We start from the raw sequence: 27,516 nt of genomic DNA on the forward strand, positions 1-27,516 counted from the left end.
AGTCTAGACTCAACGCAGCAGCTAGAGTGATCCTGTTAGGACCTAAGTCAATCACGTCACTCCTCTGCTCAGAATCTCCAATGGTTCTCTCCCTCTCCAGAGTAAAAGAGAGAAAACCCTTTCAATCACCTGGAAGGCTTGATAATGCTTTGCAAACGCCCCGTCCCTTCTCATTACTTCTCTGATCTCATCTCCTATTACTCACTCCAACCTCATCTGTTCAGTCATCCTGGTCCACTCACTCTGGCCTCCTAGTTAATCTGCTAACATTCCGGGCATCCCTCAGGACCTCTGGCACTTGCTGTTCCCTCTGCCTGGAAGGTGCTCCCCCATGACTCACTCCTTTCACCTCCTTCAAGTGTCTGTTCAGATGTCCCCTCCTCAGGGAGACCTTCCTTGGCTCCTCCAGCTAAAACTGCAGCTCCCTCCAATACTTCCTTTCCCTCCTTTATTTTCCCTCTAGCACACAGCTCTATCTAACACATACTTGACTATGCTTTGCAGTGTGTGTGTTTGTACTAGAATGAAAGCATCATGGGGGCCTGGATCTTTGTCTGTTGGCTCACTGATACACCCCCCCAGTGCTTAGAACAGTAGCCAACATATATGAGATACTCAATCAATATGTGTTGATCAAATGCTTGAGAGTCTGTGATTCTCTTGGTGGTTCCCTGGCATGACCCAGCTCATGGAACTGCAATGTGGCTGCAGGGATCCCATAAACACACTCTGGGGTTGAGTGGGAACCGGGACGATGCAGTTGGTCTAGGGACTGGTTCCCTTTCTTCCTCCCTTTGGTCTGACTCAGCCTCGTACACTTCAACCTCAGAGCCTTTCTGTTAATGAGTCCCATCTCTGACACTGCCAGTCATGAGGACAGGGCCTGTCTGATTCTCGTTGCCTTTTCTCCTCTCTACCTTCTTCTTTTTCCATCCTCTTCTCATTCTATGACCCCTGACCTGTCCCAGCCTCTTCCTGAGGGGAGGTGGGGATGAGACTCAGGCTTTCCCAGGTGTGGTGGGATGGGATCATGTGCTCGGAGCAGACAGAGCCAGACTCCTAGAGCTGGTGCCCTGGGGTATGAGAGGAAGGTAAGGGTAACGGCAAAGCACTCCAGCAGTTACCTGCCTTCTCCTGTCTTCTTGCCCTGGTCTCTCTGCCTCTCCCCACCTCCTCTCCTCCACCCCCGGGCTTCAGCAGGAAATTACAGGGGGTATTTCTCAACCAGCTGGGAAGTTAAACTAGATGAGATACTAAAGCATCTCCCCAACCTGAGATTTTGCGATTTGAGCTTCTGGAATGAAAAAGCAAGTTGGAGTTCACTCTCCTCTGGGCGGGCTCTTTGGAAGTAGAAGGCGGGGGGTTCTAGTCATCTCTGCAGCTCATACCGAGACACTGCTATTCCTATGAAGATGGAGCTGAGAGTGTTTGGACTCTCCCTTCACCTGTTCCCCTCTCCCCCAGGCTTTCTTGGATCTTGGAGGGATATTTGGAGAGCTTACCGCTTGGTCCAGGAGACCATTCTCATCCGAATCATAGAGACGAAACATGACTGCAAGAAACACAGAGGTGAGGCTTGAGATGTCCTCCGGGTACCAGGGATGGGCTGAGACTTTGCTGCTGCCAGTTTTTAGGTCCGTTCTGACGATCACTGGAGTGAAGTCCGTTGCAGCCAGTTCACCCACCCTCCAAGGCACAGAGTCTGACCTTCCTTACAGTGGGAAGAGGGAGGAGAACCAAGCCACCTGGCTTCTGGGACTGTCTAAGCAATAACTCTGCCGCTGATGAGATCTGGGTCACAGGCGTGATTCCCTGTAGAGCACTCACACCTCTCAGCATCACGGGAACACAACTCAAAGCAGATGCCCCGCTGGTGGTGGGGCAGAGGCACCACAGTTATAGACGGGACACTGCTTCTACTGCACACAGAAAGGGTGTGGAGTTAGGTAGGTTCAGATCTTGGCCCTGTCCTACCACCTCTAGGGCATCACATAAGTCATTTATCTTCTTTAGGCTCAATTTCCTCATCTGTAAGATGGAGATTATAATAGTTTCTTTATCCTAAGTGTTTTTCAAATTAAGATTAATATGTCAGTGATATGCTAAATCTATAGCACTTGGAATGTAGAGAGCACCCAACAGATGTTATTTATTTTTATTTTCTTTCATTAATGAATATTTATATATGGCATTTAATATGTACAACGTATCATCCTATGCACCTTATCATTATTACTTATTTAATCCTCAATAATGGTATGAAGTAGTTATTATTATAGAAGCTATAATATTTGTTTTTCTAAAAATGTCTACAAGCAATTCAGAAACATCCTCTACCATGTTCTAGCTGTAGAGAGGTGATGGGAGATAAGAAAGATTTGGGAGTGAATTTTGGGCAAAGGACTAAATGTTCATTTATGGGATTTGGAAACTTGCCATTTCATTCATCTAAAAGGTAGAGATCCTGTCTGTGGTCTCAGAAGTAAGCAGGGTGGGGAGCAGAGCTGAATACATCTTCATTTCCCTCTCATCCTTTAAAACCCTTCATCACGCCTGTGTTCTCTGTGGCTGACCCTTCCCTTGTGTAACTGCTCTGGACCACTTGGGATGTACCCACAGGGTCACAGCACTCCTGTTAATTTGCCCTTGTGCTGTCACTTCCTTCTACATGTTTTATGTCTCTGGACCTTGTGTTTATTCAGTGGTGTCTCTGGTTGGACTTTAAGTTATTTAAAAGTCATGGGCTTCCGATTCCTTGTGACTCCTCCAAATGTCCTGGCCAGAGACACTCTAGGCCCAGGTGGCTCTAACATGGAAGGCCTCTTTGGTCCCACTGTGCATGAGGAGTAGAATGAGGAAGTGTGAGCAAGCATCCTACTTTTTAGCAGCATGGCCTTGGGCAAGTCATTTAACTTTTCCATGCTTTCTTACATATAAAATGAGAACAATCATGTCAACTATCTAGGGTTACTGTGAGGTTAAAATGAGAAGATGCATTTAAAGTGCTTAGCAAAAATAAGGTGTTCAGTGATGAGTCACTATTGTTACTACATTGATGATGTGTGGGATTTCAGGCTATCATTTCCAAAAAAAAAAAACATGCTTGGTTATCTAGAAAAAAAACTTAACTTGGTTTCAATCACTAAAATCAGAGATGATCTGAATTAATTTAATTAAAAAAAAGAAAACTTTACAGGACAAATGACCAAGTTTCTGCAACAAAAAACTGTAGGGAAAAAAATAAGCAAAAGATGAAGAGAGACTAAAGAGACGTAGTAACAAATGGCAATGTATGGACCTTACTTGGATCCCAATTCAAACAAACAGTGCTTGAATTGTTCCCCAAGTAAGGGAAAATAATGAATACTGACTGAATATTTGATAACAGTAAGGAATCGTTTTCTTTAGATGTGATTGTGGTGTTGTGGTTATATTTAAGAAAAAGTTATATTATTTTAGAGGTACATACTGAGATATTTACAGATGAAATTATATGATGTCTGGAATTTGCTTCAAAATAATCTGGGGCAGAAGAAATGAGTGGGAGGTATAAATAAAACAAGACTGACCACAAGCTGGTAATTGTTGAAGGTGGTTGATGGGCACACGGAAGTTCTTTGTATTCTCTACTTTTATCTGTGTTTGAAATTTTCTGTAATAAAAAGCTTTTAGAAATACAGTTTTTTTTCATTACCATCACAGGACTCAGTCTGAGAGGCACTAATACGAGGAATTTGCCACATTTGTTCCTCTCTGGTAGTTATGAACAAATATAATGCCTGAAACTCAAAATCCAACTGAATGTGGGAAATAATTTGACATTTCCCTTTTAACATTAGTCAGAAGAAACAGAAATCTGGTACATTTGCTTCCAAATTAGCATTTAAGACTTGTAATTGTTAACCCTGCAAACCTAGGGGGGAGGTTTTAAGCTGGCTAAGAGAGCAAACTGTTTCATTTTGTTTTGGGCACGGGTTAACCTTTGCCAGACTTTTCCTAATGCTTAAGTTTCACTGACTAGTCCGATTATTAGCTGGAATTTTGACTTTTGCTATAATGTGTATGCTTTTCCCTCAGTGTCTACTAAGATTCCAAGAGATGCCAAAACAATATATATTTTTAACAAGGTCCTACCTGTCATCTGTTTCAAAGTTTGCCTGTAGGCTCACAAAAGTCAGCGAGACCGTCCCCAGAGTGAGTCACCTGCGAGACTGCAGGCTGCTTCAGCCACTGTGGGCTTTCCTTTCTGTCCCCAGCTATTATTCTCCTTCTGAAGACATGTTTTTGAAACCAAGCTCAACTCCCTTAATTAACTAGCCCTCTTTCTCAAGAGGCCAAAACACTTAGGGTGGGGGTGGGTGAAGACATGGAAATAGGTTTTAACAAGATAGAGGTTGATTAGATCTCAAGAAAAAAAAGAGTTCTTTATAGTTAAAGAGTTGCTTGGGCATGGAATAGGGGAAGGAAGACAGATGTTGAAAATCTTCCCTTGAAAAATCTTCTAAGAGGAGGCAGCAGCTTTCTGATTGGAGGCTTTCAGGAAATCCTGCCAGCAAAGGAAGGGAGTCTTCACCCTTTGCAGAGACCCCTTACCTTTCCAGATCTTGGTTCTCAATACCAAGGTCTCCAATGCACCTTCCACCCTATACAACTGGTACTGTGTTCCAGGGAAGATTCTAGGAAATATTCATGTCACTGCTGGTGACAGGGCAGAAAAGCTCCCCCAAGGAGGCAGGACCCATCCCCAGGATGCCAGATCAACCTCCAGCCTGTTTAGAACAATAAACAGGACACTAGCTCTTCCTCTAGGAAAAAGTCGAAGCCCCTTGACAGGGTACATACTTACACTCTAGCTTATCCTGAGGTCTCCCCGTTTCCAGCAAGGACAGGTAACACATGACATCCTTCAGGTACACTATGGGGGATTCTGAGCCTGAAGACTGAGCATCATGGTTTCCCACGGGGGTCGCGGACACTTGGTCTTTAGCTGGCACTTGCTTCTCCGTGATCTTAGATTCTGTGACAGGCAAGAGGAAATCATCCAAGGACACAATGTTTAGTAAACATGAAACCCTTTGTTGCCCCATTCTTTTCACGGTAGAGACAAGAATTTTATGAGTGTCTTCAAAAGCATGGATTACATAGATATGATCAAATCAGCGGCCCTAGAAATCCAGATTGTAGAGTTCATACTTTCTGAATGAACCCCATACTGACCCTTTTAAGAGTCTATAGCCTTATAAGAAATTCACCTATGCTCTGTGAATTTTAAGAAAAGATGATAGTGATTTTTAGTAATATCAATAGCCAACAGGTAAATGTCACTTAGCCTAATTTTGGGGGGGAACACACCCAATTTGTAGAGGTAATTTTGTCTGGGATTCCAAAAATCCAGACTATTGGTTATTTACCAACATACTGTTTTACAATTTTCTTCTCAAATGCATTGAAAGATAAATAAAAAGATGAAAGTTCGAAAGAGAAAACTGGGATTGACAACTAATTTCCAGAAACCAGGAAGAACTGTGACTTACTGAAAGCTTAATCAGTTGCATAAGGAAAGTATAGAAAGTGGCTTATCATACCACAGGAATAGAGTGCGTTTTCCCTCTGAAAATTTCCTTCTCACAGGTAGGAAGACTGTCTCTTTGTCCTCTGGTTAAGAAATATGGTGTTATTACTCACCAGAAAACCAGGCACTGATATTTTACGTGTGAATCATACTCTTTTGAGGCATTTTAAGGGCTATCTCTTTTTCCCCAGCCTCTTTATATCCATGATCTCAATATCAAATAAGAGGATGCAACTCAGAGAAAACACAGGAAACGGTAAAAGGAAGACTGGCAGTGGAAAATCTAACCCAAGTGTTGTACCACCAAATAACAGAGTGCTGAAGGCACAGGCAGAGGGAGAGATAGCCTTGATAGTACTGCCTGCTGGGGAAAGCAATGCCACCAGTACACTCTTTATTCAGAGAACCAAGGTCCCAAGCAATGGCAAACAGTTCAGCTCAGGCCAACAGAGCTGTGCTAGATGAAAGCCTACCAGGTCCTAGGGGTTAGGTTGTGGTTTGAGAAGGGAGTTAGCCATCACCCAGATGGACAGTGGGTGAGACCAAAGGCCACTGACATACTCTGTATGTTACAAAGGGTCCTGTGAAGAGACCAACATGGGACCCACGAAACAGAGTTGCAAAACAAGGAAAGGAAGCTTCATCATGAAGTCTCAGAGGACAAGATCTCTGGAAATAATTTCCTACCCGACAAGACCCTCGGTAGGTTGCAAGAAGGTGTAACTTCTATTAAACAGGAGCAGAAAGCCTCAGGGGTGAGCAAGTTGAGAGGAAAACACAATAGGATGAGATAACAAGGAGAGTGAGGTAGGGGAAAACTGCCATGAAATTACGTATGCAACAGAAGTATTAAAATCATCACTGGAGGAAAAGTTATGGAAAAACGTAACTTAATAATGTATAAGACAAAGGTGAAAAATTCTTTGTATAGGGTAGCCCATTATGCCCCAAGTTATGTTATATCCTCAAATTATTCATCCATTAAAACACTATTAGAATGACTTCTATGCCAACTAAACTGGAATAAGAGGGACCAGATTTACCCTCCTACTGGTGCAACTAAAAAAACTGGACAAAAGATATGAAACAATGGTCCATAGGATATTGCATATGGCCAACACCAAAGGGCAATCCCAAGAGATGGGAAACAAATGAGGTGATCCCTACAAATGCCACATCTTACTGACTGGAAAGAGTTTCTAGGCTGTGGCACAGGGAGGGGAAACCCAGGCAGATCCTGGAAGTCTCTCTGAGTTGCAGAGATGGAGCTGGGAATCCTGGGAGTCCAAAGTGACTGGAGTTCACAAAGCAGAGCACTGAAGAGGAGGGAGTTGCACAGAGGGAACTCCAGCTGTCTCTGCAGAAGGTCCCTTTGAGTAATCAGCAGAGAGTTTCCTCAATTATTCATCTGAGTAGTGATTAGCACAGATGTGTGAGGAAACTACCTGAGGCTGGGGAAGGAATCAGGATGAGAGGGAACAATCCCTGGAAGGCATAGAGAACTAAGCATAGTGTCTATTCCCAGCAATCAGAGTAGAAAACTCCCATAATTCATGAATCATTGAGTAGAGTACTTAGAGAGTTTTGCCTTGCTAACTGGGCAAAATTAGCTCTAGAAAAAATGCCTTCCTGGTCCTAGCTAACAAAAGCTTGACCCAAAAATGTCAACTTACCACCAAACCAGCTTTACAACAAATGCTAAAGGAACTCCTCTAGGCAGGAAACAGAAGAGAAGGCAAAGACCTACAATAACAAACCCAAAACAATTAAGAAAATGGTAATAGGAACATACATATTGATAATTACCTTAAATGAAATGGATTAAATGCTCCAACCAAAAGACACAGACTGGCTGAATGGATACAAAAGCAAGACCCGTACATATGCTGTCTACAAGAGACCCACTTCAGACCTAGGGACACATATAGACTGAAAGTGAGGGGATGGAAAAAGATATTCCATGCAAATGGAAATCAAAAGAAAGCTGGAGTAGCAATTCTCATATCAGAAAGAATAGACTTTAAAATAAAGCCTATTACAAGAGACAAAGAAGGACACTACATAACGATCAAGGGATCAATCCAAGAAGAAGATGTAACAATTGTAAATATTTATGAAGCCAACATAGGAGCACCTCAATATATAAGGCAAATGCTAACAGCCATAAAAGGGGAAATCGACAGTAACACAATCATATTAGGGGGCTTTAACAAGCCACTTTTACCAATGGACAGATCAACCAAGATGAAAATAAATAAGAAAACACAGCTTTAAATGATACGTTAAACAAGATGGACTTAATTGATATTTATAGGACATTCCATCCAAAAACAACAGAATACACTTTCTTCTCAAGTGCTCATGGAACATTCTCCAGGATACATCATATCTTGGGTCACAAATCAAGCCTTGGTAAATTTAAGAAGATTGAAATTGTATCAAGTATCTTTTCCGACCACAACGCTATGAGACTAGATATCAATTACAGTAAAAAAAAACTGTAAAAACTACAAACACATGGAGGTTAAACAATATGCTACTAAATAACCAAGAGATCACTGAAGAAATCAAAGAGGAAATCAAAAAAATATCTCAAAACAAATGACAATGAAAACACGACAGCTCAAAACGTATGGGGTGCAGCAAAAGCAGTTCTAAGAGGGAAGTTCATAGCAATACAACCCTACCTCAAGAAACAAGAAAAATCTCAAGTAAACAACCTAACCTTACACCTAAAGCAATTAGAGAAAGAAGAACAGAAAAACCCCAAGGTTAGCAGAAGGAAATAAATCATAAAGATCAGATCAGAAATAAATGAAAAAGAAATGAAGGAAACAATAGCAAAGATCAATAAAACTAAAAGGAGATTCTCTGAGAAGATAAACAAATTGATAAACCATTAGCCAGACTTATCAAGAAAAAAAGGGAGAAGACTCAAATCAACAGAATTTGAAATGAAAAAGGAGAAGTAACAACTGACACTGCAGAAATACAAAGGATCCTGAGAGATTACTACAAGCAACTCTATGCCAATAAAATGGACAACCTAGAAGAAATAGACAAATTCTTAGAAAACACAACCTTCAGAAACTGAACCAGGAAGAAATAGAAAATATAAACAGACCAATGACAAGCACTGAAACTGAAACTGTGATTAAAAATATTCCAACAAACAAAAGCCCAGGACCAGATGGCTTCACAGGCGAATTCTATCAAACATTTAGAGAAGAGTTAACACCTATCCTTCTCAAACTCCTCCAAAATATAGCAGAGGGAGGAACACTCCCATACTCATTGTACGAAGCCACCATCACCCTGATACCAAAACCAGACAAGGATGTCACAAAGAAAGAACTCTACAGGCCAATATCACTGATGAACATAGATGCAAAAATCCTCAACAAAATACTAGCAAACAGAATCCAACAGCACATTAAAAGGATCATACACCATGATCAAGTGGGGTTGATCCCAGGAATGCAAGGATTCTTCAATATACACAAATCAATCAATGTGATACACCATATTAACAAATTAAGGAATAAAAACCATATGATCATCTCAATAGATGCAGAAAAATCTTTCGACAAAATTCAACACCAATTTATGATAAAAACTCTCTAGAAAGTAGGCATAGAGGGAACTTCCCTCAACAAAATAAAGGCCATATATGACAAACCCACAGCCAACATCATCCTCATGGTGAAAAACTGAAACCATTTCCACTAAGATCAGGAACAAGATAAGGCTGCCCACTCCCACCACTATTATTCAACATTGCTTTGGAAGTCCTAGCCATGGCAATCAGAGAAGAAAGGAAATAAAAGGAATCCAAATCAGAAAAGAAGAAGTAAAGCTGTCACTGTTTGAGATGACATGATACTATACGTAGAGAATCCTAAAGATGCCACCAGAAAACTACTAAAGCTAATCAATGAATTTGGTAAAGCAGCAGGATACAAAATTAATGCACAGAAATCTCTTGCATTCCTAGACACTAATGATGAAAAATCTGAAAGAGAAATTAAGGAAACACTCCCATTTACCACTGCAACAAAAAGGATAAACTACCTAGGAATAAACCTACCTGAGGAGACAAAAGACCTGTATGCAGAAAACTATAAGACACTGATGAAAGAAATTAAAGATGATACAAACAGATGGAGAGAGATATACCATGTTGTTGGACTGGAAGAATCAACATTGTGAAAATGAGTATATTACCCAAAGCAATCTACAGATTCAATGTAATCCCTATCAAAGTACCAATGGCATTTTTCACAGAACTAGAACAAAAAATTTCACAATTCGTACGGAAACACAAAAGACCCGGAATAGCCAAAGCAATCTTGAGAACGAAAAATGGAGCTGGAGGAATCAGGCTCCCTGACTTCAGACTATACTACAGAGCTGCAGTAATCAAGACAGTATGGCAATGGCACAAAAACAGAAATATAGATCAATGGAACAGGATAGAAAGCCCAGAGATAAACTCACACACATATGGTCACCTTAATCTTTGATAAAGGAGGGAAGAATATACAATGGAGAAAAGACAGCCACTTCAATAAGTGGTGACAGTAAAACTGGACAACTACATTTAAAAGAATGAAATCAGAACACTCCCTAACACCATACACAAAAATAAACTCAAAATGGATTAAAGACCTAAATGTAAGGCCAGACACTATAAAACTCTTAGAGGAAAACATAGGCAGAACACTCTATGACATAAATCACAGCAAGATCCTTTTTGACCCACCTTCTAGAGAAATGGAAATAAAAACAAAAATAAAGAAATGGGACCTAATGAAACTTAAAGTTTTTGCACAGCAAAGGAAAACATAAACAAGATGAAAAGACAACCCTTAGAATGGGAGAAAATATTTGCAAATGAAGCAACTGACAAAGGATTAATCTCCAAAATATAAAAGCAGCTCATGTAGCTCAGTATCAAAAAAACAAACAACCCAATCCAAAAATGGGCAGAAGATCTAAATAGACATTTCTTCAAAGAAGATATACAGATTGCCAACAAACACATGAAAGGATACTCCATATCACTAATCATTAGAGAAATGCAAATCAAAACTACAATGGGGTAGCACCTCACACTGGTCAGAATAGCCATCATCAAAAAATCTACAAACAATAAATGCTGGGGAGGGTGTGGAGGAGAGGGAACCCTCTTGCACTGTTGGTGGGAATGTAAACTGATACAGCCACTATGGAGAACAGTATGGAGGTTCCTTAAAAAACTACAAATAGAACTACCATATGACCCAACGATCCCACTACTGGGCATATATGCTGAGAAAACCATAATTCAAAAAGAGTCACGTACCACAATGTTCATTGCAGCACTGTTTACAATAGTCAGGACATGGAAGCAACCTAAGTGTCCATTGACAGATGAATGGATAAAGAAGATGCAGCACATATATACAATGGAATATTACTCAGCCATAAAAAGAAATTAAATTGAGTTATTTGTAGTGAGGTGGATGGACCTAGAGTCTGTCATACAGAGTGGAGTAAGTCAGAAAGAGAAAAACAAATAACGTATGTTAACACATATATATGGAATCTGAAAAAAAAAGGTCATGAAGAACCTAGGGGCAAGACAGGAATAAAGATGCAGACCTACTAGAGAATGGACTTGAGGATATGGGGAGGGGGAAGGGTAAGCTGTGACAAAGTGAGAGAGTGGCATGGACATATATACACTACCAAATGTAAAATAGATAGCTAGTGGAAGCAGCTGCACAGCACAGGGAGATCAGCTCGGTGGTTTGTGACCACCTAGAGGGGTGGGATAGGGAGGGTGGGAGGGAGGGAGATGCAAGAGGGAAGAGATATGGGGACATATGTATATGTATAACTGATTCATATGTGTTAGCATACGGTATTTGTTTTTCTCTCTCTGACTTACTTCACTCTGTATGACAGACTCTAGAATTCTTTACTCAGTGAAATATCTTTAGAATTAAAAGGCTAAATAAAGAAGTTTTCAAATGTACAAACCATATAGAGCTGCGTTACAAGAAATGGTAAAGGAAATCCTTTCACTAGAATTACACTATATGGAAACCTGGATTTATACACAAGAATGATAAGCACTGATAAATACAAATAGATAAATATAAAGAATATTTTTTATGAATTAAATCTTTTAAAAAGATAGTTAACTATGACAATAATAACATATTGTGTGGTTTATAACATGTAGAAGTAAAATGTAGAAGTACAAAGCACAAAGACCTGGATAAGAGAAATGGAGGTATGTTGTTGTAAATTTCTTAGAGCATATGCAAAATGAAATTCTGCTACTTGAAGGTAGATTGTGATAGTTAAAACAACTAAGATAAGAAAGGAGATAAAGTGAAATCATAAAAAAATTCAATTAACTTAAAAGAAGGCAGAAAAAGGGAAAAGAAGAACAGATAGAAAAAAGAAAACAAATAGCAAGATGGTGGTTTTAAACCTAACTATAACAATTATCACAGTAAATGTAAATGTTCTAAAACTCTAACTAAAAGGCAGATATTGTCAGATTGGATTAAAAAAGAAAACCCAACAACACGCTTCCTATAAGAAAGTCAATTTAAATATACAGACACAAATACATTAAAAGTAAAACAATGGGGCTTCCCTGGTGGCGCAGTGGTTGGGAGTCCGCCTGCCGATGCAGGGGACGCGGGTTTGTGCCCCGGTCCTGGAGGATCCCACATGCCGCGGAGCGGCTGGGCCCGTGAGCCATGGCCGCTGGGCCTGTGTGTCCGGAGCCTGTGCTCCACGGCGGGAGAGGCCACAACGGTGAGAGGCCCGCGTACCGCAAAAAAAAAAAAAAAAAAAAAAAAAAAGTAAAAAAATGAAAAAAGATATACCATGGCAACACTAGTTAACCAGAGTGGCTATATTAGTTATGAATATAATTATAATAACATAAATTTCAAAGCAAAGAATATTACTAGGGATAAAGAGAGTCATTTCATAATGGTAAAGAGGGCAAGTCATTAAGAAAACATAATAGTCCTAAACATCTCTACCTCTAGTTCTTTACCCAAAAGGAATGAAAGCTGTCTGTCCAAAATTTGTATACGAACGTTCATATTTTATTTTTAATAGCCCAAAACTGGAAACAACCCAAATGTCCATCAGCACATGAATGGATAAACAAATTGTGGAATATCTACCTGTATACTGAAATACTAATCAGCAATAAAAATATGTTAATTACTGATACTCACAACAACATGGATGAATTTTTAAATTATTATGCTGAGTGAAAGAAGCCACATGGAAAAGAGTACATACTGTATCAATCTATTCATATAAAATCTAGAAAATGCAATCTGGCTTATAGTGACAACAAGCAGATCAGTGGCTGTATGGAGATGGAGATGGAGATGGGTGGGTAGGGAGGGTGGGAGAAAGGGATGATAAAGGAAACTTTTGAGGCTGATGAATATCTTCATTATATTGATATGGTGCTGATTTTATTGGTGTATACAGACATAAAAACTTATTAATTGTACATTTTAAACATGTACAATTTATTTTATGCCAAATTGTGCCTCGATAAAGCTGTTTTAAAACAAAATTGTCAAAAAAACCAAAAAACAAAATTGTCGTCATGTGCAGATAACATAATACTCTACATAGAGTACCCTAAAGTCTTCATGCAAAAACTGTTAGAATAAATGAATTCAGCAAGGTAGCAGGATACAAAATTAATATACAGAAATCTGTTGCATTTCTTTATACTAGCAATGAAATATCAGAAAAAATTTTAAAATCCTGTTTAAAATTGCATCAAAAAAACCCCACAAAAATCCTAGGAATAAACCTAACCAAGGAGGTGAGAACTATAAAACATTGATAAAGGAAGTTGAAAATGATTCAAAGAAATGGAATAATACCCTATGCTCTTGGATTGGAAGAATTAATATTGTTAAAATGGTCATACTACCCAAAGCAATCTATAGATTTAATGTGATCCTTATCCAATTACCCATGACATTTTTCACAGAACTAGAACAATAATCCTAAAATTTATACAGAACCACAAAAGATCCAGAATTGCCAAAGCAATCCTGACGAAAAAGAGCAAAGCTGGAGGCATAACCCTCCCGGACTTCAGATAATACTACAAAGCTACAGTAATCAAAACAGCATGGTATTTGCACAAAAACAGACATATTGATCAATGGAACAGAATAGAGAGCCCAGAAATAAACCCATACACTTGAGGTTAATTAATCTTCGACAGTGGAGAATATACAGTGGAGATACGACAGTCTCTTCAGCAAGTGGTGTTGGGAAAGCTGGACAGCCACATGTAAATCAATAAAGTTAGAACACACCCTCACGCCATACACAAAAGTAAATTCAAAATGGTTTAAAGACCTAAATATAAGATATGACACCATAAAACTCCTAGAAGAGAACATAGGCAAAACATTATCTGACATAAATCATAGCAATATTTTCTTAGATCATTTTTCCAAGGCAAAAGAAATAAAAGCAAAAATAAACAAATGGTACTTAATCAAACTTAAAAGCTTCTGCACAGCAAAGGAAACCATCAACAAAATGAAAAGATGACCTACAGAATGGGAGAAAATATTTGCAGATGATGCAATTGACAAGGGGTTAATATCCAAAATATACAAACAGCTCATAAAACTGAATGTAAAAAAACGCAATCAAAAAATGGACAGAAGACTTAAATAGACATTTCTCCAAAGAAGACATATAGATGGCCAACAGGCACATGAAAAGAAGCTCAACATCACTAATTATTAGAGAAATGCAAATCAAAATCACAATGAGGTATCACCTCACACCAGTCAGAATAGTCATCATGAAAAAGTCTACAAATAATAAATGCTAGAGAGTGTGGGGAGAAAAGGGAACCCTCCTACACTGCTGGTGGGAATGTAAATTGGTGCAGCCACTATGGAAAACAGTATGGAGGTTCCTTAAAAAACGAAAACTAGAACTACCATATGATACAGCAATCCCACTTCTGGGCAGAGAAGAAAACTCTAATTTGAAAAGATACATGCACCTTAATGTTCATAGCAACACTATTTACAACAGCCAAGACGTGGAAGCAACCTATGTGTCCATTGACAGATGAATGGATAAAGAAGATGTGGTGTATATATATATACAAGGGACTATTATTCAGCCATTAAAAAGAATGAAATAATACTATTTGCAGCAACGTGGGTAGACCTAGAGAGTATCATACTAAGTGAAGTAAGTCAACAGAGAAAGACAAATATTACATGATATCACTCATTTGTGGAATCTAAAATATAATACAAATGAATTTATTTATAAAACAGAACCAGACTCACAGACATAGGAAACAAACTGATGGTTACTAAAGGGGAAAGGGAGTGGGGGGAGGAGTAAATTAGGAGTATGGGATTAACACATACATACTACCACATATAAAATAGATAAGCGACAATGATTTACTGTATAGCACAGGAAACTATATCCAGTATCTTGTAATAACCTATGATGGAAAATAATCTGAAAAAATATATACCAGAATGACTTTGTTGTATACCTGAAACTGACACAATATTATATATATATATATATATATATATATATATATATATATATATATATTTGGTTGCATGGGTCTTAGCTGTGGCATGCAAACTCTTAGTGGTGGCATGCATGTGGGATCTAGATCCCTGACCAGGGATCGAACCTGGGCCCCCTGAATTGGGAGCGCGGAGTCTTAACCACTGCACCACCAGGGAAGTCCCTAATACAATATTATAAATCCACTATACTTCAATTAAAAAAACATTATTACAGCCTTTTCCAAAGATCCTTTGGTTACCAGAGCTTTGACTGGATCTTGAGCCACTGTTCTAGTCCTCGTTGAGGTCTACTGTTCAGTCCAGCAGTGGAAATGCTGGGGCCCAGAGGGACTGAGTGACACACAGTCCCACTGGTGTCCTACCTGCTCATGCTGCCTTACATGAAATAACCCTAACCCACACCCATCCAAGCACATCCCTCTGGGACTACCCTCTTCCAGAGCACAGAGGTTTTGCCCAGGTGCCACATCACATACCCTTCTAAATGAGGGTTCTTGGGCAGAGATGACTTGTTCCACCTTCTCTCTTAGTCTCTATATTACTTCTTACCTTTCAGTTGGGCTGTGTGGAAAGAGCGTCAAGCTAGAGGCAGAAAACTGGGTTTGTGCTAAATGGTGTGTGATCTTGCATAAGAAGGCTTATTCCCCACACCCAACCTCAGTTTTTTCATCTGTTAACAGACAGACTTGCATTAAAATTGATGTTTACCAAAAGTTTTGAATGACATGAATAATGTTTGTGAATATAGTGCTAAGTGAAAAACAAAGCTGGATCCAAAATTATATATATACAGTCTGATTCCAGTTCTGTAAAAAATTTATGGAAAAAACCCTACAAGGATACATATGTATAGGGGTGTGTGTGTGTGTGTGTGTGTGTGTGTGTGTGCACGTGTGTGTGTGTGATCACATTGGTAGATTTAGGTGATTTTGTTGTTTCTTTAGTTTTTTTGTACTCTTCAGAAAATTTTTTTATTGATACAATGTGTTACTTTTAAAACTGGAAAAATATATTTAAAAAAATGGAGGGACTTTCCTTGAGACTCCAACAGTCCAAGCTGCTGAACCATCTCAATAGCCTGAGGAACTAAATAAAAACCAGGAGAATGAAGTTCACATTGTTTATCCCACCTTTCCATGGGCATTCAGGGAAGGGTGATTTCAGCCCTTCCTGAGCTGACATCCTGACAATGACATGTTGCTCAAGGCTCTGAGCTGACCTCTGGACTCAGTGAAACCCCTGTCTGCTGTGCTTATGGACCCAGCCATGCCCCCACCTGGCTCTGGGAATGAATAACTTAAAGCGGGTTGTTCTAGATCTGAGCTTGGAGCTTGATCTGATAGGCACAAACAGCCATATCAAATGAGAATAGAGTTTCTTCTTCTTGGGCAACAGGAAAAGGGTGGAATTTTCAACAGATGGCCTGATCTAAGGTGATTCCAGAACTTGGCTCTTCCTTATTGGCAGAGGCCCTGCTCTGTGGTGTCCACCTGTCCCTACATTCTTGTTTTTGGTGAATAGGGGCATCTAATTAAGACATTCATGGAAGGTGGCCCAACAGGAAAAGGATTTGCTACTTAACATCACAAGTTACAAAAGAGGGTGAAAAAATGCTGTACATCTCCCTGGGCCAGCAGTCAGATAACTGCCCTTTCATGACTGGACCACAGGAGACTGATATACTGCATGCATGGGAAAACAGTGCATGACAAATCACTTCTCCAGGAGCAAGTCTCTGGAAGTTGTTCTGAGACCCCAAATGATACAGATATTGCAAATAAACATGGTGGTCAAATAAGCCAGCCAAGGTCTATTATCATCATTCATTATCTTTTCTCAAATATCACATAATGACAGGATCCCCACTAAGTCCTTGTTTGGTACCTTGGAAACTTCAGCCACTGAAACAAACTCTGCCCAGACAATTTGGAACCTCAGGGAATGAAGTGTAACTTCTCTCAGGTTCCTCTTGAAGTTCCAGATACTTGGACTAAGAACATCTCTGGTAAAGAATCTGGGTAAAGAAAAAGACGCTTTTCTTTGATTTTTTTTGCTGAGAGTTTAGAATAATCTCAAAGCTTCCAGTTTGAAACTTTTCTTTCTACCATGAGAATGATTTATGTCATAAAATGCCCTCTCTATTCCCAATAAGATTTAAGACTTATTTATGACTTTAATCCATTTGACCAAAGGGCCCTAGACCTAGCACGCGTGGGTGAGCCTATACTTTGCACAGTCTTGCCCTGCTGCTGTCCCTGAAGAACTCAGGAAGGCACCAATACTCTTAATCCTTGCTTTCTGGAGCTCTCTGAGAAGTCTGGATTTTGCTGAGTTTATGGTCCTGAGGCAATTCTCCTTTCCCAACCATGTTCTGCTTTCCATTCAGAGTGAATTTTTGATCTCATCAGTCTTTCAGTTACACACTGAAAACTCTATAATCCTCTAGTTGCCCTTTCGGCAATGACTGGAAAAAAGATGAGAACTACATCTAGCACCCACTCGAAGAAATTCTCTCATCCTAAGTCTCTGTTACAATTAGTTCTCATTCAGTTGTATTATCTCTTACCTATTCTGCCATGTGTGTATGTATGTATATAATATATATTGAAAGATACAAGAAAACTGCATCTTTATCCCCTGGGCACATCCCAAGAGCTGGAATTCACCAATGTGCATCAATCTTTTCCAAACAATAATGCAAAGGAAATAAGGTCTGTCCCTCTGAGTCTTTGTATGTGAAGCTCCAAGAGCAACCTGGGAGGGAGACAGTCCCTGAGAGTCCTTCCATGAGAAGAGGATGCCCATCTGACACAACTGGAGACTGAGGGTGCAGACTGAAGGAGATCTTGGCAGACATGATGAGTTGAGAATAGAGTGTACTTCTGGAGGGTGGCCTGAATAATAATTGCTAATATTTACTGAACATTTACTCTGCTCCAGGCCCTATACTAAGCATTTTACACACATAACTCACTTAACTTTCATATCAACACTTACTGTCATCTCATGTTACAGATGGGGAAACTGAGGCACAGAGACATTGTTCAAACATACCGAAGGTTTCAGAGCTAGGTGTTGTCAGAGCTGGGTGTCAAACCCAGGAAGTCTGTCTCTGAAGTCCAGATTCTTAAACAATATGCTTATTACCTGACCCAGCTTAGGTTGACAGTGTCCAGGAAATTTGTGCTACATCTTAGAACAGAGGTCAAGGAGGATAATCTTTGCTCTTTCCAGTTTTACTAGGAGCTTCTGCACTTGGGACTGTGCCTGTCAATAGCCTCTCAACAGAGGAATGGCCTCCCATTGATAAATGTGCCAGGGAAGGTTCCACATCAGTCACGACCCAAGAGACGGTGCATGGACAGCCAGGCATCATGATGGGGGCTCCACTGGGAATGCAGCCTTGATCATTCCACTAGGACCTAACCAAATTGGTGCCTTTACGTGGAGACAAACCTTAGTCCAAGGCACCTCAAGAGAGACCATTGCTTCCTATCTTGGTGCAGGAAAGAGCAGCAGCTTGGAGGATGGACAATTCTGGATTGAATCCCTAGCTCCTCAGCTCGCACAGTGGTATGTAATCTCTTACAGCCTCAGCTCCTCAGTGTGTGACGTGGCATGATTGCAAAGGCTAAGGTGAAACATGCAATAAAGCAGGTGCCTGGCAAATAGATCTTCAAAACAACATTAGCTGGCTTCCTCTTGCTCCTCTCAACTTGTTCAAACAAGTGCATGTAAATATTGTGGGAAATCAACCAGAGCACACTCTTACCCTCTTTCCGTAACCCCCTTCAGCCATTCACTGGTAGCGTCATCTCCACCTCAGCCCTACGGCCATTTCTCCCCAGACACTCTCTGTCTCTCTCTTTTCCTCTGCCCACTCCTCCCCTCACCGTACACTTTCTCCTTTTCCCCTCTTTGGCTAGGCAGACCTGTCAGAGGTAAACATCTAATGAGCTGACCAAAGTCCTGACCTGCCCTGTTTTGGGACAAATGAAGCAAGACCCTTCATCCAGCCTCAGAATCCCAACACATTTGAGTGTCAGGGGCCCCAGAGGTGGAGGCAGACAACATCTGCTCAAAGGCATACAATTACATGGAGACAAAACTGCTGGTTAGATTCCCCGCCTTCCCCAAGGATGGGGTACTGCCCACTCCTCCCCCAAAGACTTACCCACGTCGGGGGCACAAGCCTCGTCTGCTTTGGCAGCATTATCTGCATTCTGTATGTTGGAATCTGGGGAATAAAAAGAAGATGTAGTGACCAGCCCATGCCCTCTAGGTTTTTAGAGAGGCAGGTAGGAGGCTTTCCCACAAAGTCTGGATCACTTGGGTTATGCCCATGTCTCTGGTGTCAGCTGGGTTCATGCTCACTTATTGGGGTTGGTAGTGTCTCCCCCATTATAGCCCAAACTCCAGAAAGACAGTAACTACACCCTTCCCCTCCTGTGACTCTCCCAGGCTAGTCCCAGCCTGGGCACAAGAGCTGAATGTGCTCTCCAGGGATTGGCAGCTTTTGTGGAAGGCCCACCTGCCCCTGCCATACATTAGTTTGTGCCTCCTCTTCTCCCCATCCTCTCCTCTGATCCTGAGTGGCAGGAATTATGCCCTTTTTATTTCTCTTACTGAGAGATCCATCAGACAGGGCTTCCTGAAAGGGTAGGAGTCTTGGTTCCCTGGTCTCTGTTTCCCCCTCTTCCCCATAGGGAAGTTACCAGGCACAGAGGACCATCTAGGAGTGTAGGCTGAACCTGTGGCAAGTGGGCTAGAGCTGCAAAATCTCCCTTCCATCTTGGGGAATGCTGGTCCACGTACCTGGGCCACTGGCTTCGCTGTTACTGGCCCCCTCCTTTGGGTGGGATGGGGTCTCCTGTCTGGGCTTCTGGCTGAAGGCCAGGAAGAGGTGTGTGCTCAGTGGCTGTGGAAGGTCCACCTCCAGGTACGCCCTCATGAACAGCTTGAAGACGTCATAGCTAATAGGCTGAGAAGGGATAAAGAGGGAAAAGTCAGTGGAGAGAAGTGAAGAGACAGAGGGTGGGAGAGCAGAAGAAGGAATGGGGGAGCTGGCAATGGAAAGGGAAGCAGAAGGGAGTGGAGTGATTGGTGGGGGCAGGAATGAAAAGGCCTGGGAGTTGATAGAGCGTGAAAAGCATAGGCAGTGGGGGTAGAACGTGAGGAAGAGAAGACGCTGTTGGTTGTGTGTTGGGGCTTGGTGGGCCATGGAACCATGGGAGGCTTTCGTGACAAGGCATGTCTAAGTTTAGGAAGAAAAGGGGGTGCTGAAGACTGAGCACTGGGAGTGAGGGCTCTGCCTGAGTCGGGGACCACATGGGGGTCTTGTCTCTAATGGGCAGGACTAGGTCAGTGCCCTGGAATCCTAGGTAAGATGAAGAAGAATGGTAGGGAGAGGGAGGCAGGGAGGACAAGACAGGGGTATGGGATTAAGAGATACAAACTACTATGTATAAAATAAAAAGCAACAAGGATATATTGTACGGCACAGGGAAATATAGCCATCACTCTGTAATAACTTTAAATGGAGTGTAATCTATAAAAATATTGAATCACTATGCTGTATACCTCAAACCAATATAATATCATAAATGAACTGTATCGCAAAAAAAAAAAAAAAAAAAGGACGAAGAGGGATGTAGTTGAAAACACAAGGAGAAGAAATCGCTCTTCTGCGGTATGTCAATTTTCTGCTTATGCTGTGAGGGATGTGATTCCTGAGGATTCAGGTCTCAGAAAATAAAAAAGAACAGGCTCCATCTTTCATTACTTTCATAACTGACCTTCTTTGGACAACCCTCAAGATACCAGGGGAGGGAGTGTGTCTGGCTCGACTGCTCTCAAAACATGTCCTTGTGAAGGTTTCAGGCACCAGGAGAGAAGAACAGGAAGCCAAGGACGGAAGGTAAAACCAAGAAACATGCCAAAACCTCTCCCTGCTGTATGTCGCCCAGTGCTGCCTGGCTTCTGGTCCCAGGTTGGGAGAACTGTGCCAGAAAGGGCTGCTGCACTCAGCAAACACTCGGCAACAACGGTGCGCAGTGAGTCATCACTGGCTTGTGCTTTGATGGCATCAGATTCTTCATCAAATCAGCAGATGCTCCTGGAAATCATCTGAGGAAGCACTCCTCCAAGATCTGCTGTGCAGGCTTTTGTGAATAATAGCGATAAAAATCCCTTTTTGGGAGCCTACTTGGCTCTCTCTGAAAATGTTGGTAAGCATTTAACCCCTTGTCTCTTCTGGGAGATCTTGGAGCCTTTGCAGAACCAGAGTTGGCTGGCACGTGCACGATCAGGTTTTGGATACAAAGTCCTGGTCCTTAAAACAAGCAATGCCCTCTGGACCCCACTGGGAGGGAGCTTGCGAGGCAGTTTCTCCTTAGCCCCAGGCTGGGCTATTTAAACATCTCTTTAGCAGAGTAAAGGAAGCCTGATTCAGTTGGACAGAGGATAATGAAGGCTCATTACCAGATGAAGGCATCTCTAAGCAAATGGTGGACTTACATTTCTTGTGACAGGCATCAATCTCTATTTCTCTGCCTTTCCTGCCCCAGAATCTCTGTGGCTCTCTCTTGTACTCTTTCTGTCCCTGTCTCCACTGCCTCAACACCTCAGAATGTCCCTTCCACACACATCCTCTTTTTCCCAGTACACATCAGCAAAGTCTTTTCCTCCCACTTTCCCAGCGGAACCCATAATGACCTGCAATTCCACCCTCCCTGCCTCTGATGGCATCTCCCAGCACCTGCTTGTCTACCTGCAAGCACGTTCAGGTCACTCTTCCAAAGAAACTGCCGGCTGCTCGAGCTACTAGCCTGTGCTTCTTCCCTTCCCCTTCACACTTCTCCTCACCTCCTTAATCCATTCGATTTGGATTCTAGCGTATCATCTCTGAATCTGCTCTCTTGAAGGTCACAAATTCAATGGTCTTTGTTTTAGATCTTCTCATCTTTATTATTAATTTATTTTAAAAGGCTCTTTGTGCATCGTCCTTTCCTTTGCACTATTTTAATCGACCAGTACTGTTTTACAATATAGTTTTGAGTTCCAAAATGTTGTTAATTTTTTTTCTGGTTGGTCTCAAATTGAAAACTATCAGCATATTTCTGGAAAACAGCGTATACTAAATGATTTAGTAAAAAAGGAAATTCAGTTAAACAAAGTCTTACATGATGCTCTTAAAAAACCAAAGCTGAAAGATCTTCAAACAAGATCAGTGTGAGATTCAGGAGACCTCGTGGCTGGTCTGAGGTCCACCACATTTTCCTCCTTTTCTGAACCTCAGGTTTTTCTTTAGCAAACTGTGAATGCTGGACCAGAAGATCTCAAGCTCTAAACTTCTATTGGGTTCTTCCTTAAACCAGTTCCTCTTTCTGACCCTACAGTTTCTATTTATGTCAATGGCAGCATTATCCTCCAAATATTCCAGGCTCACCTTGAACTCCCAGTTGTCTGAGATCAATTCTTGTCCCTTCCTTCTTTCCACTGTTCTTTCGCAACGTCTGTCATATCCAGGTCTTTTCTGTAGCCATTGCCCGTCGGCCCCACCCTGACGAGGCAGCTGTTGAAGTCCCCCATGCTCCTGGTTTTCTACTCCTGTTCCATGTGTCCTATCTGGACAACTGCAACACCCCTCAAAGGCTTCCTTGCCTCCACCTCCATCTGTTAGTCCTCTCATCTTTTCCATCCTTGCCAAGGTGATCTTCCCAAAGCACAGCTCTGATCAGACTGCTTCCCAACTCAAAAACTTTCCATGGCTTCTAATTGCCCATGGGAGAGTTGACATCATTTGTCTCCAAACTTTTAAAATCATGCGCCCTTCTGTAAGATTTTCAAGCACACATTGTCATTTATCTTTACTTATACATTATAAATACGTACTACTCTGCTCCGCTACTATACATTATAAAAGACACACAAAGAAATTAGAAATTAGATGAGATAAAAATCAATGTAAATAGAAAGTCTAATATGCAGGATTCCTACAGTCCAGTGGATCGTCCTGTGTACTCCCTGAATCCTTTGGGATTCACAGCCCTACCACAATCCCACTCCAACCTAGATTTGTAGCTACTTCAAGTTCGGAGACCATTCTGCTCTTTTCTCCTACAATTCTCTGTGTGTACCTTCACATTCTGCCCACACTGATCTCTGTGTTCTTTCCTGGCCAAGCTTCCATGTACTTACATGAACTGTTTTCTCCTCTACCTGTTAAAATTCCAGTTATCCTTTATGGCCCAACTCAGATGCCACCCCTTCCAGGAAGCCTGGTATGATCTCTTGTGCCTGAATTGCTATACATTTCCACGTTGGTTCCTGACTTGGGACACCCATATCTGCTGCCCTCGCAATATATAGTTGTTCATGACATACACACCTTAGTTCCTCGACTAGATCTAGAGCTCCTGGAAGGTAGGGAAATGTCTTATTTCATCTTTGTATCCTCCACACCACCTAGCACGGTATTTCCTAATAGGTATTTTAATGGACGTTGGGTTTCTAGTCGGTACACTTGGCTGTCATCAATCATTGTGGGGTCTGTTCAGTCAACATATATGTACTGAGTCTCCCAAGTACAAGACACAGTGCTGGGCACCACTGGAGAACACACCAGTGAATTAGGCATGAGTCCATACCTTTAAGAGACTCAGTGGGAAAGGTATTGAAATAATTCTAACACAGGGTCAACAGTGGTGAGTGTCACAGCAGAAGAACTGACAAACTATTATGAGAACTTAGAAAACCATGATGATTGAACACATGTCCAACCATTTATGGCCCTATCCTGGGGAACAAAATGGCATAAAATAAGCCCAGAAACACAGAGCATTCATGTCAGAAGAGCTCAGAGGAGACTAGATCTCCTTACATCACTGAGACTCTGGAATTTTACTGATTTGCCCCAGCCAGCTAGCAGCAAAGCGAGACCAGAAGCCTGATCGTCTGACACCTAGTCCAATGCTCCTGCTCTAGTATCTGATCTGTCCCAGGCCCTGGTGCTGACATCGTGTTCCCTGCCATTCCCTCTAAGCACCCCAAGTTCAGTAGGCAAGGAAATGTGACTGAGGGCCACTCCCAAAGTGATATCTGGATTGCAAAAGAGTAAGTTCTTTATGAGCACAGGCCAGGCTCAGGGTAGGTGCTTGGTACATGTGTGATGGGTAGGGAGTGGCCCATACTCTGCCCAAACCAGATAAACAACCACTATGTAGCACGCTGACAACTCTCAGAGCCCTGAGCAACATCTTAGACACTGCCATTGTTCAGATATTTTTTCTTTTTCCCCAGAAACTGCAACTTTCATGTGGAAACTAGCTAGGCAATTGTTAATTCTTCCACAGGTCAAAGAAGGAAGGAGAACTAGATGGAGCGTTTATTGAGCATTGTACATACGTGATCTTACTTAAGTCTCAAAACAACAGTGTGACGTGGTACTATTACTGCCATTTTGTGGATGAAAAAAATTTTGAGAACATAAATGACTTGCTCAAGTCATAAAGCAAGTGGCAGAGCTGTGCTTTTGTGCTAAGGTGTGCCTGAGTCTCAGATCATGGTGATACCAGGCCCCCCTACCTTTTTGGTTGCACTGTTTCCGTCTGCTTTCTGGCCATCTTCAGCTGTGCTCTGTTCTCCAGAGAATCACTCGGTGCCGATGGGCAAGGGCACGCTTGTCATGGCCAGATGGAGCCCTGCCACTCTGCAAACTTTTATTCCCAGCCACCCTTTCCTAGCAACCTGCCCCTTCCCACAGCTAACTCATTTCTTGTTGAGACATTTTAGCAGCAGTAAGCCACCAAACTCAAGAGAATTTAAACCCTTGTTGTTTCTGAACCCCGTGCTGGGACATTATACCTACTTGAAGCCAGCCACACTGTGAGAGAGAATGAAATCAGAGTGACGGAGCTCCCCTAGGACACGGCAGAGCGGGGGCCAGCCTGATGGAGGCAGGGGCCTGCTTCTGAAAGCTCCTACGGCCTTCACACCCTTGGCAGCCCTGACCAAACTGTTCCCCTCCCACTCTCGTCAGCTTCAGGGCGGACAGGCGAAGGAGCAGCCCCCGCCAGTCTTTGTTCCTGTGTTTTTGGAGGTGGGGGTGGGGACTGGGGGACTACAAGTTCTTTGCTGGCTTTGGCATCATTTCCACATGGTTCCTCCTCAGGAATGTTCTTTGAAAGGGTGCATTCTCAATCTGGCTCCTGTTCTGGCACCCTTCCTCCTGCTTCATTCTCAGGTGATCAGTGCATTTTATTCAAAGCACCTCTCAGGTGTACCTCGAGGGTGTGGGCTCTGTTGATTCACTTCCAGGGCCCAGAAGAGAAGGAGTTGACTCAAGGTTTGTTGAAAGGATGACAATATGAATAAATAAGCGGCCAGCCTCCTTCCAAGTTTGTCCTGCTGATCAGTTGCTTTTCTGCTATTAGCCCTCATAAAAGGACCCAGGACCGGGGAAAAGGGAGTTGAGTTTAAAACATTTTGGCGAAAGGTAATAGAAGGGTAATAATAATGGGCACTATTTTTAAGTGTCCTTAAAGTGTTAGACATTTTGCAAAAAGCATCTTATTTAATTCACTCATCTGCAAGCTTCAAAGTCTTTCTTTTTGGTTGTTTTATATATTCAGTTCACAGAAGAGGAAACTGAGGCCCAGAGAGGTGAAATATTCAAGGCCACATTGCTGGTTCGCAGCAAAGCTAGGAGTCTAACCTAAGAGCATAACTTCCAGGGTCATGGCTCTTAAACTTGGCCCTGCCAGTAGGAAGTAAGTTCTGGAGGGGAGGAACTATGCTTTCTCATCTTCATATCTTCTACGGCATCCAGCACAGTGCCTGGATGCTCAAGAAACATTAGATGAGCTGAATCTGAAAGTAGGGGAGGTCTTGCATGCACTTATTCATTCAGCAAATGTTTGTTGAGTGCCTGCTATAAGCCAGATACTCTTCTGGGCACTGGGGACATAGCAGTGAACAAAACTATTCTAGTCGGGGAGATAGACAATTAAATAAGTAAGTTATACAGTGTGACAGATGGTGAGAAGCACTAAGGAGGAAAATAAGGCAGAGCAGGAAGATAGGAAGTGTCAGGAAAGAGGGTTTAACATTTTAGATAGAGAATGTGACATTCACTGAGAAGGTGATTTGAGTAAACACTTGCAGGAGGTGAAGGAATGAATGATATGGATATCTGGGGGAGGCACATTGCAGGAAGAGGCCAGAGCATGGGCACAGGTGCTAAGGTTAGAGCAGCCTTGGCTTGTATGAAGGCATCAAGGAGGCTAATATGGCTGGGAAAAAATGGGAAGAAGAATAGCAAGATATGAGGTCCGATAGTAGGGGAGATGCAGATTGTAATGGTCCGATAGTAGGGGAGATACAGATTGTAATGACCTTGATTTTGACTCTGAGTACCAGGTGGGCAGACCATAAAAGATTGTGGAACACAGCAGTGACATGATCTGACTTCAGTTTTAACAGACTGCTCAGGATGTGTGTAAAGAATAGACTTTCAAGGTCAAGAGCAAAAACAGGGAGCCTAAGAGGAGACTATTGCAATAATCTGGGCAAAATATGGTGGTGCCTCAGGTCAGGGTGATAGCAGAGCAGGTAGTGAGACGTGTCTGGATTTTGGATGTATTTTGAAGGTAGAAATGATGGAGGCGGCTGATGAATTAGATGTGGGATGTGAGAAAAGTCAATGATGACTCCATAGTTTTAGGCAGAATAACTTGAAGCCTGGACTTGTCATTTACTGAAATGGGAAAGACTGATGGAAAAACAGGTTTTATAGAGGAAGATCAAGGAGCTCAGTTTAGCTTATGTTAACTTTGAGATACCTATTTGATTTTTAAGTGGAAATGTCAAGTAAAGGGGTAAGAGGAAAATCAGAAGAGTATAGTGTCCTGAAAACCAAGTGAAGGAAGTGTAGGAAGATTTGACCAATCAGGTGCAATGCTGTTAAGTAAAATGACTTGAGTTTTAGCCACATGCAGGTCCTTGGCTATTTTGACTAGTGATTTTAGTGTAGGCGTGGGGGTTACATGCTGCTTGAAGAGCTTTCAGAAAAGTGGGAAGAGGAGAAATTGGAGGCAATGAGTATAGACACATCTTTTGCACAGCTTACTTGTTATAAAGGACAGGAGAGAAATGAGGTGGTAGCTGGAGGGAGAAGTGGAGCCGGAAAAAGGTTTTTTAATGCAGGAGAAAGAGCAGTATGTTTATTTGTTGATGAGGAAGATCTAATACATAGAGAAAGCTGATGGGAAGGAGATGGAGTGAGAGTGAGAAAGGAATACGTTGTTGAAGCAA

General features: G+C 41.8%; 1 protein-coding gene across 1 annotated transcript in view; it reads right to left on the bottom strand.

Annotated features, from left to right (window-relative positions):
- DGKG (diacylglycerol kinase gamma) overlaps nt 1-27,516 on the bottom strand; it is a 166,705-nt gene that overhangs the window by 123,326 nt on the left and 15,863 nt on the right. The window contains 4 exon segments of the mRNA XM_032631658.1: nt 1,503-1,552; nt 4,847-5,017; nt 19,379-19,441; nt 20,020-20,185. Coding sequence (XP_032487549.1) covers nt 1,503-1,552; nt 4,847-5,017; nt 19,379-19,441; nt 20,020-20,185 — 450 coding nt within the window.

This window comes from Phocoena sinus, chromosome 4 (genome assembly GCF_008692025.1).
Source record: "Phocoena sinus isolate mPhoSin1 chromosome 4, mPhoSin1.pri, whole genome shotgun sequence".
Lineage (NCBI taxonomy): Eukaryota > Metazoa > Chordata > Mammalia > Artiodactyla > Phocoenidae > Phocoena > Phocoena sinus.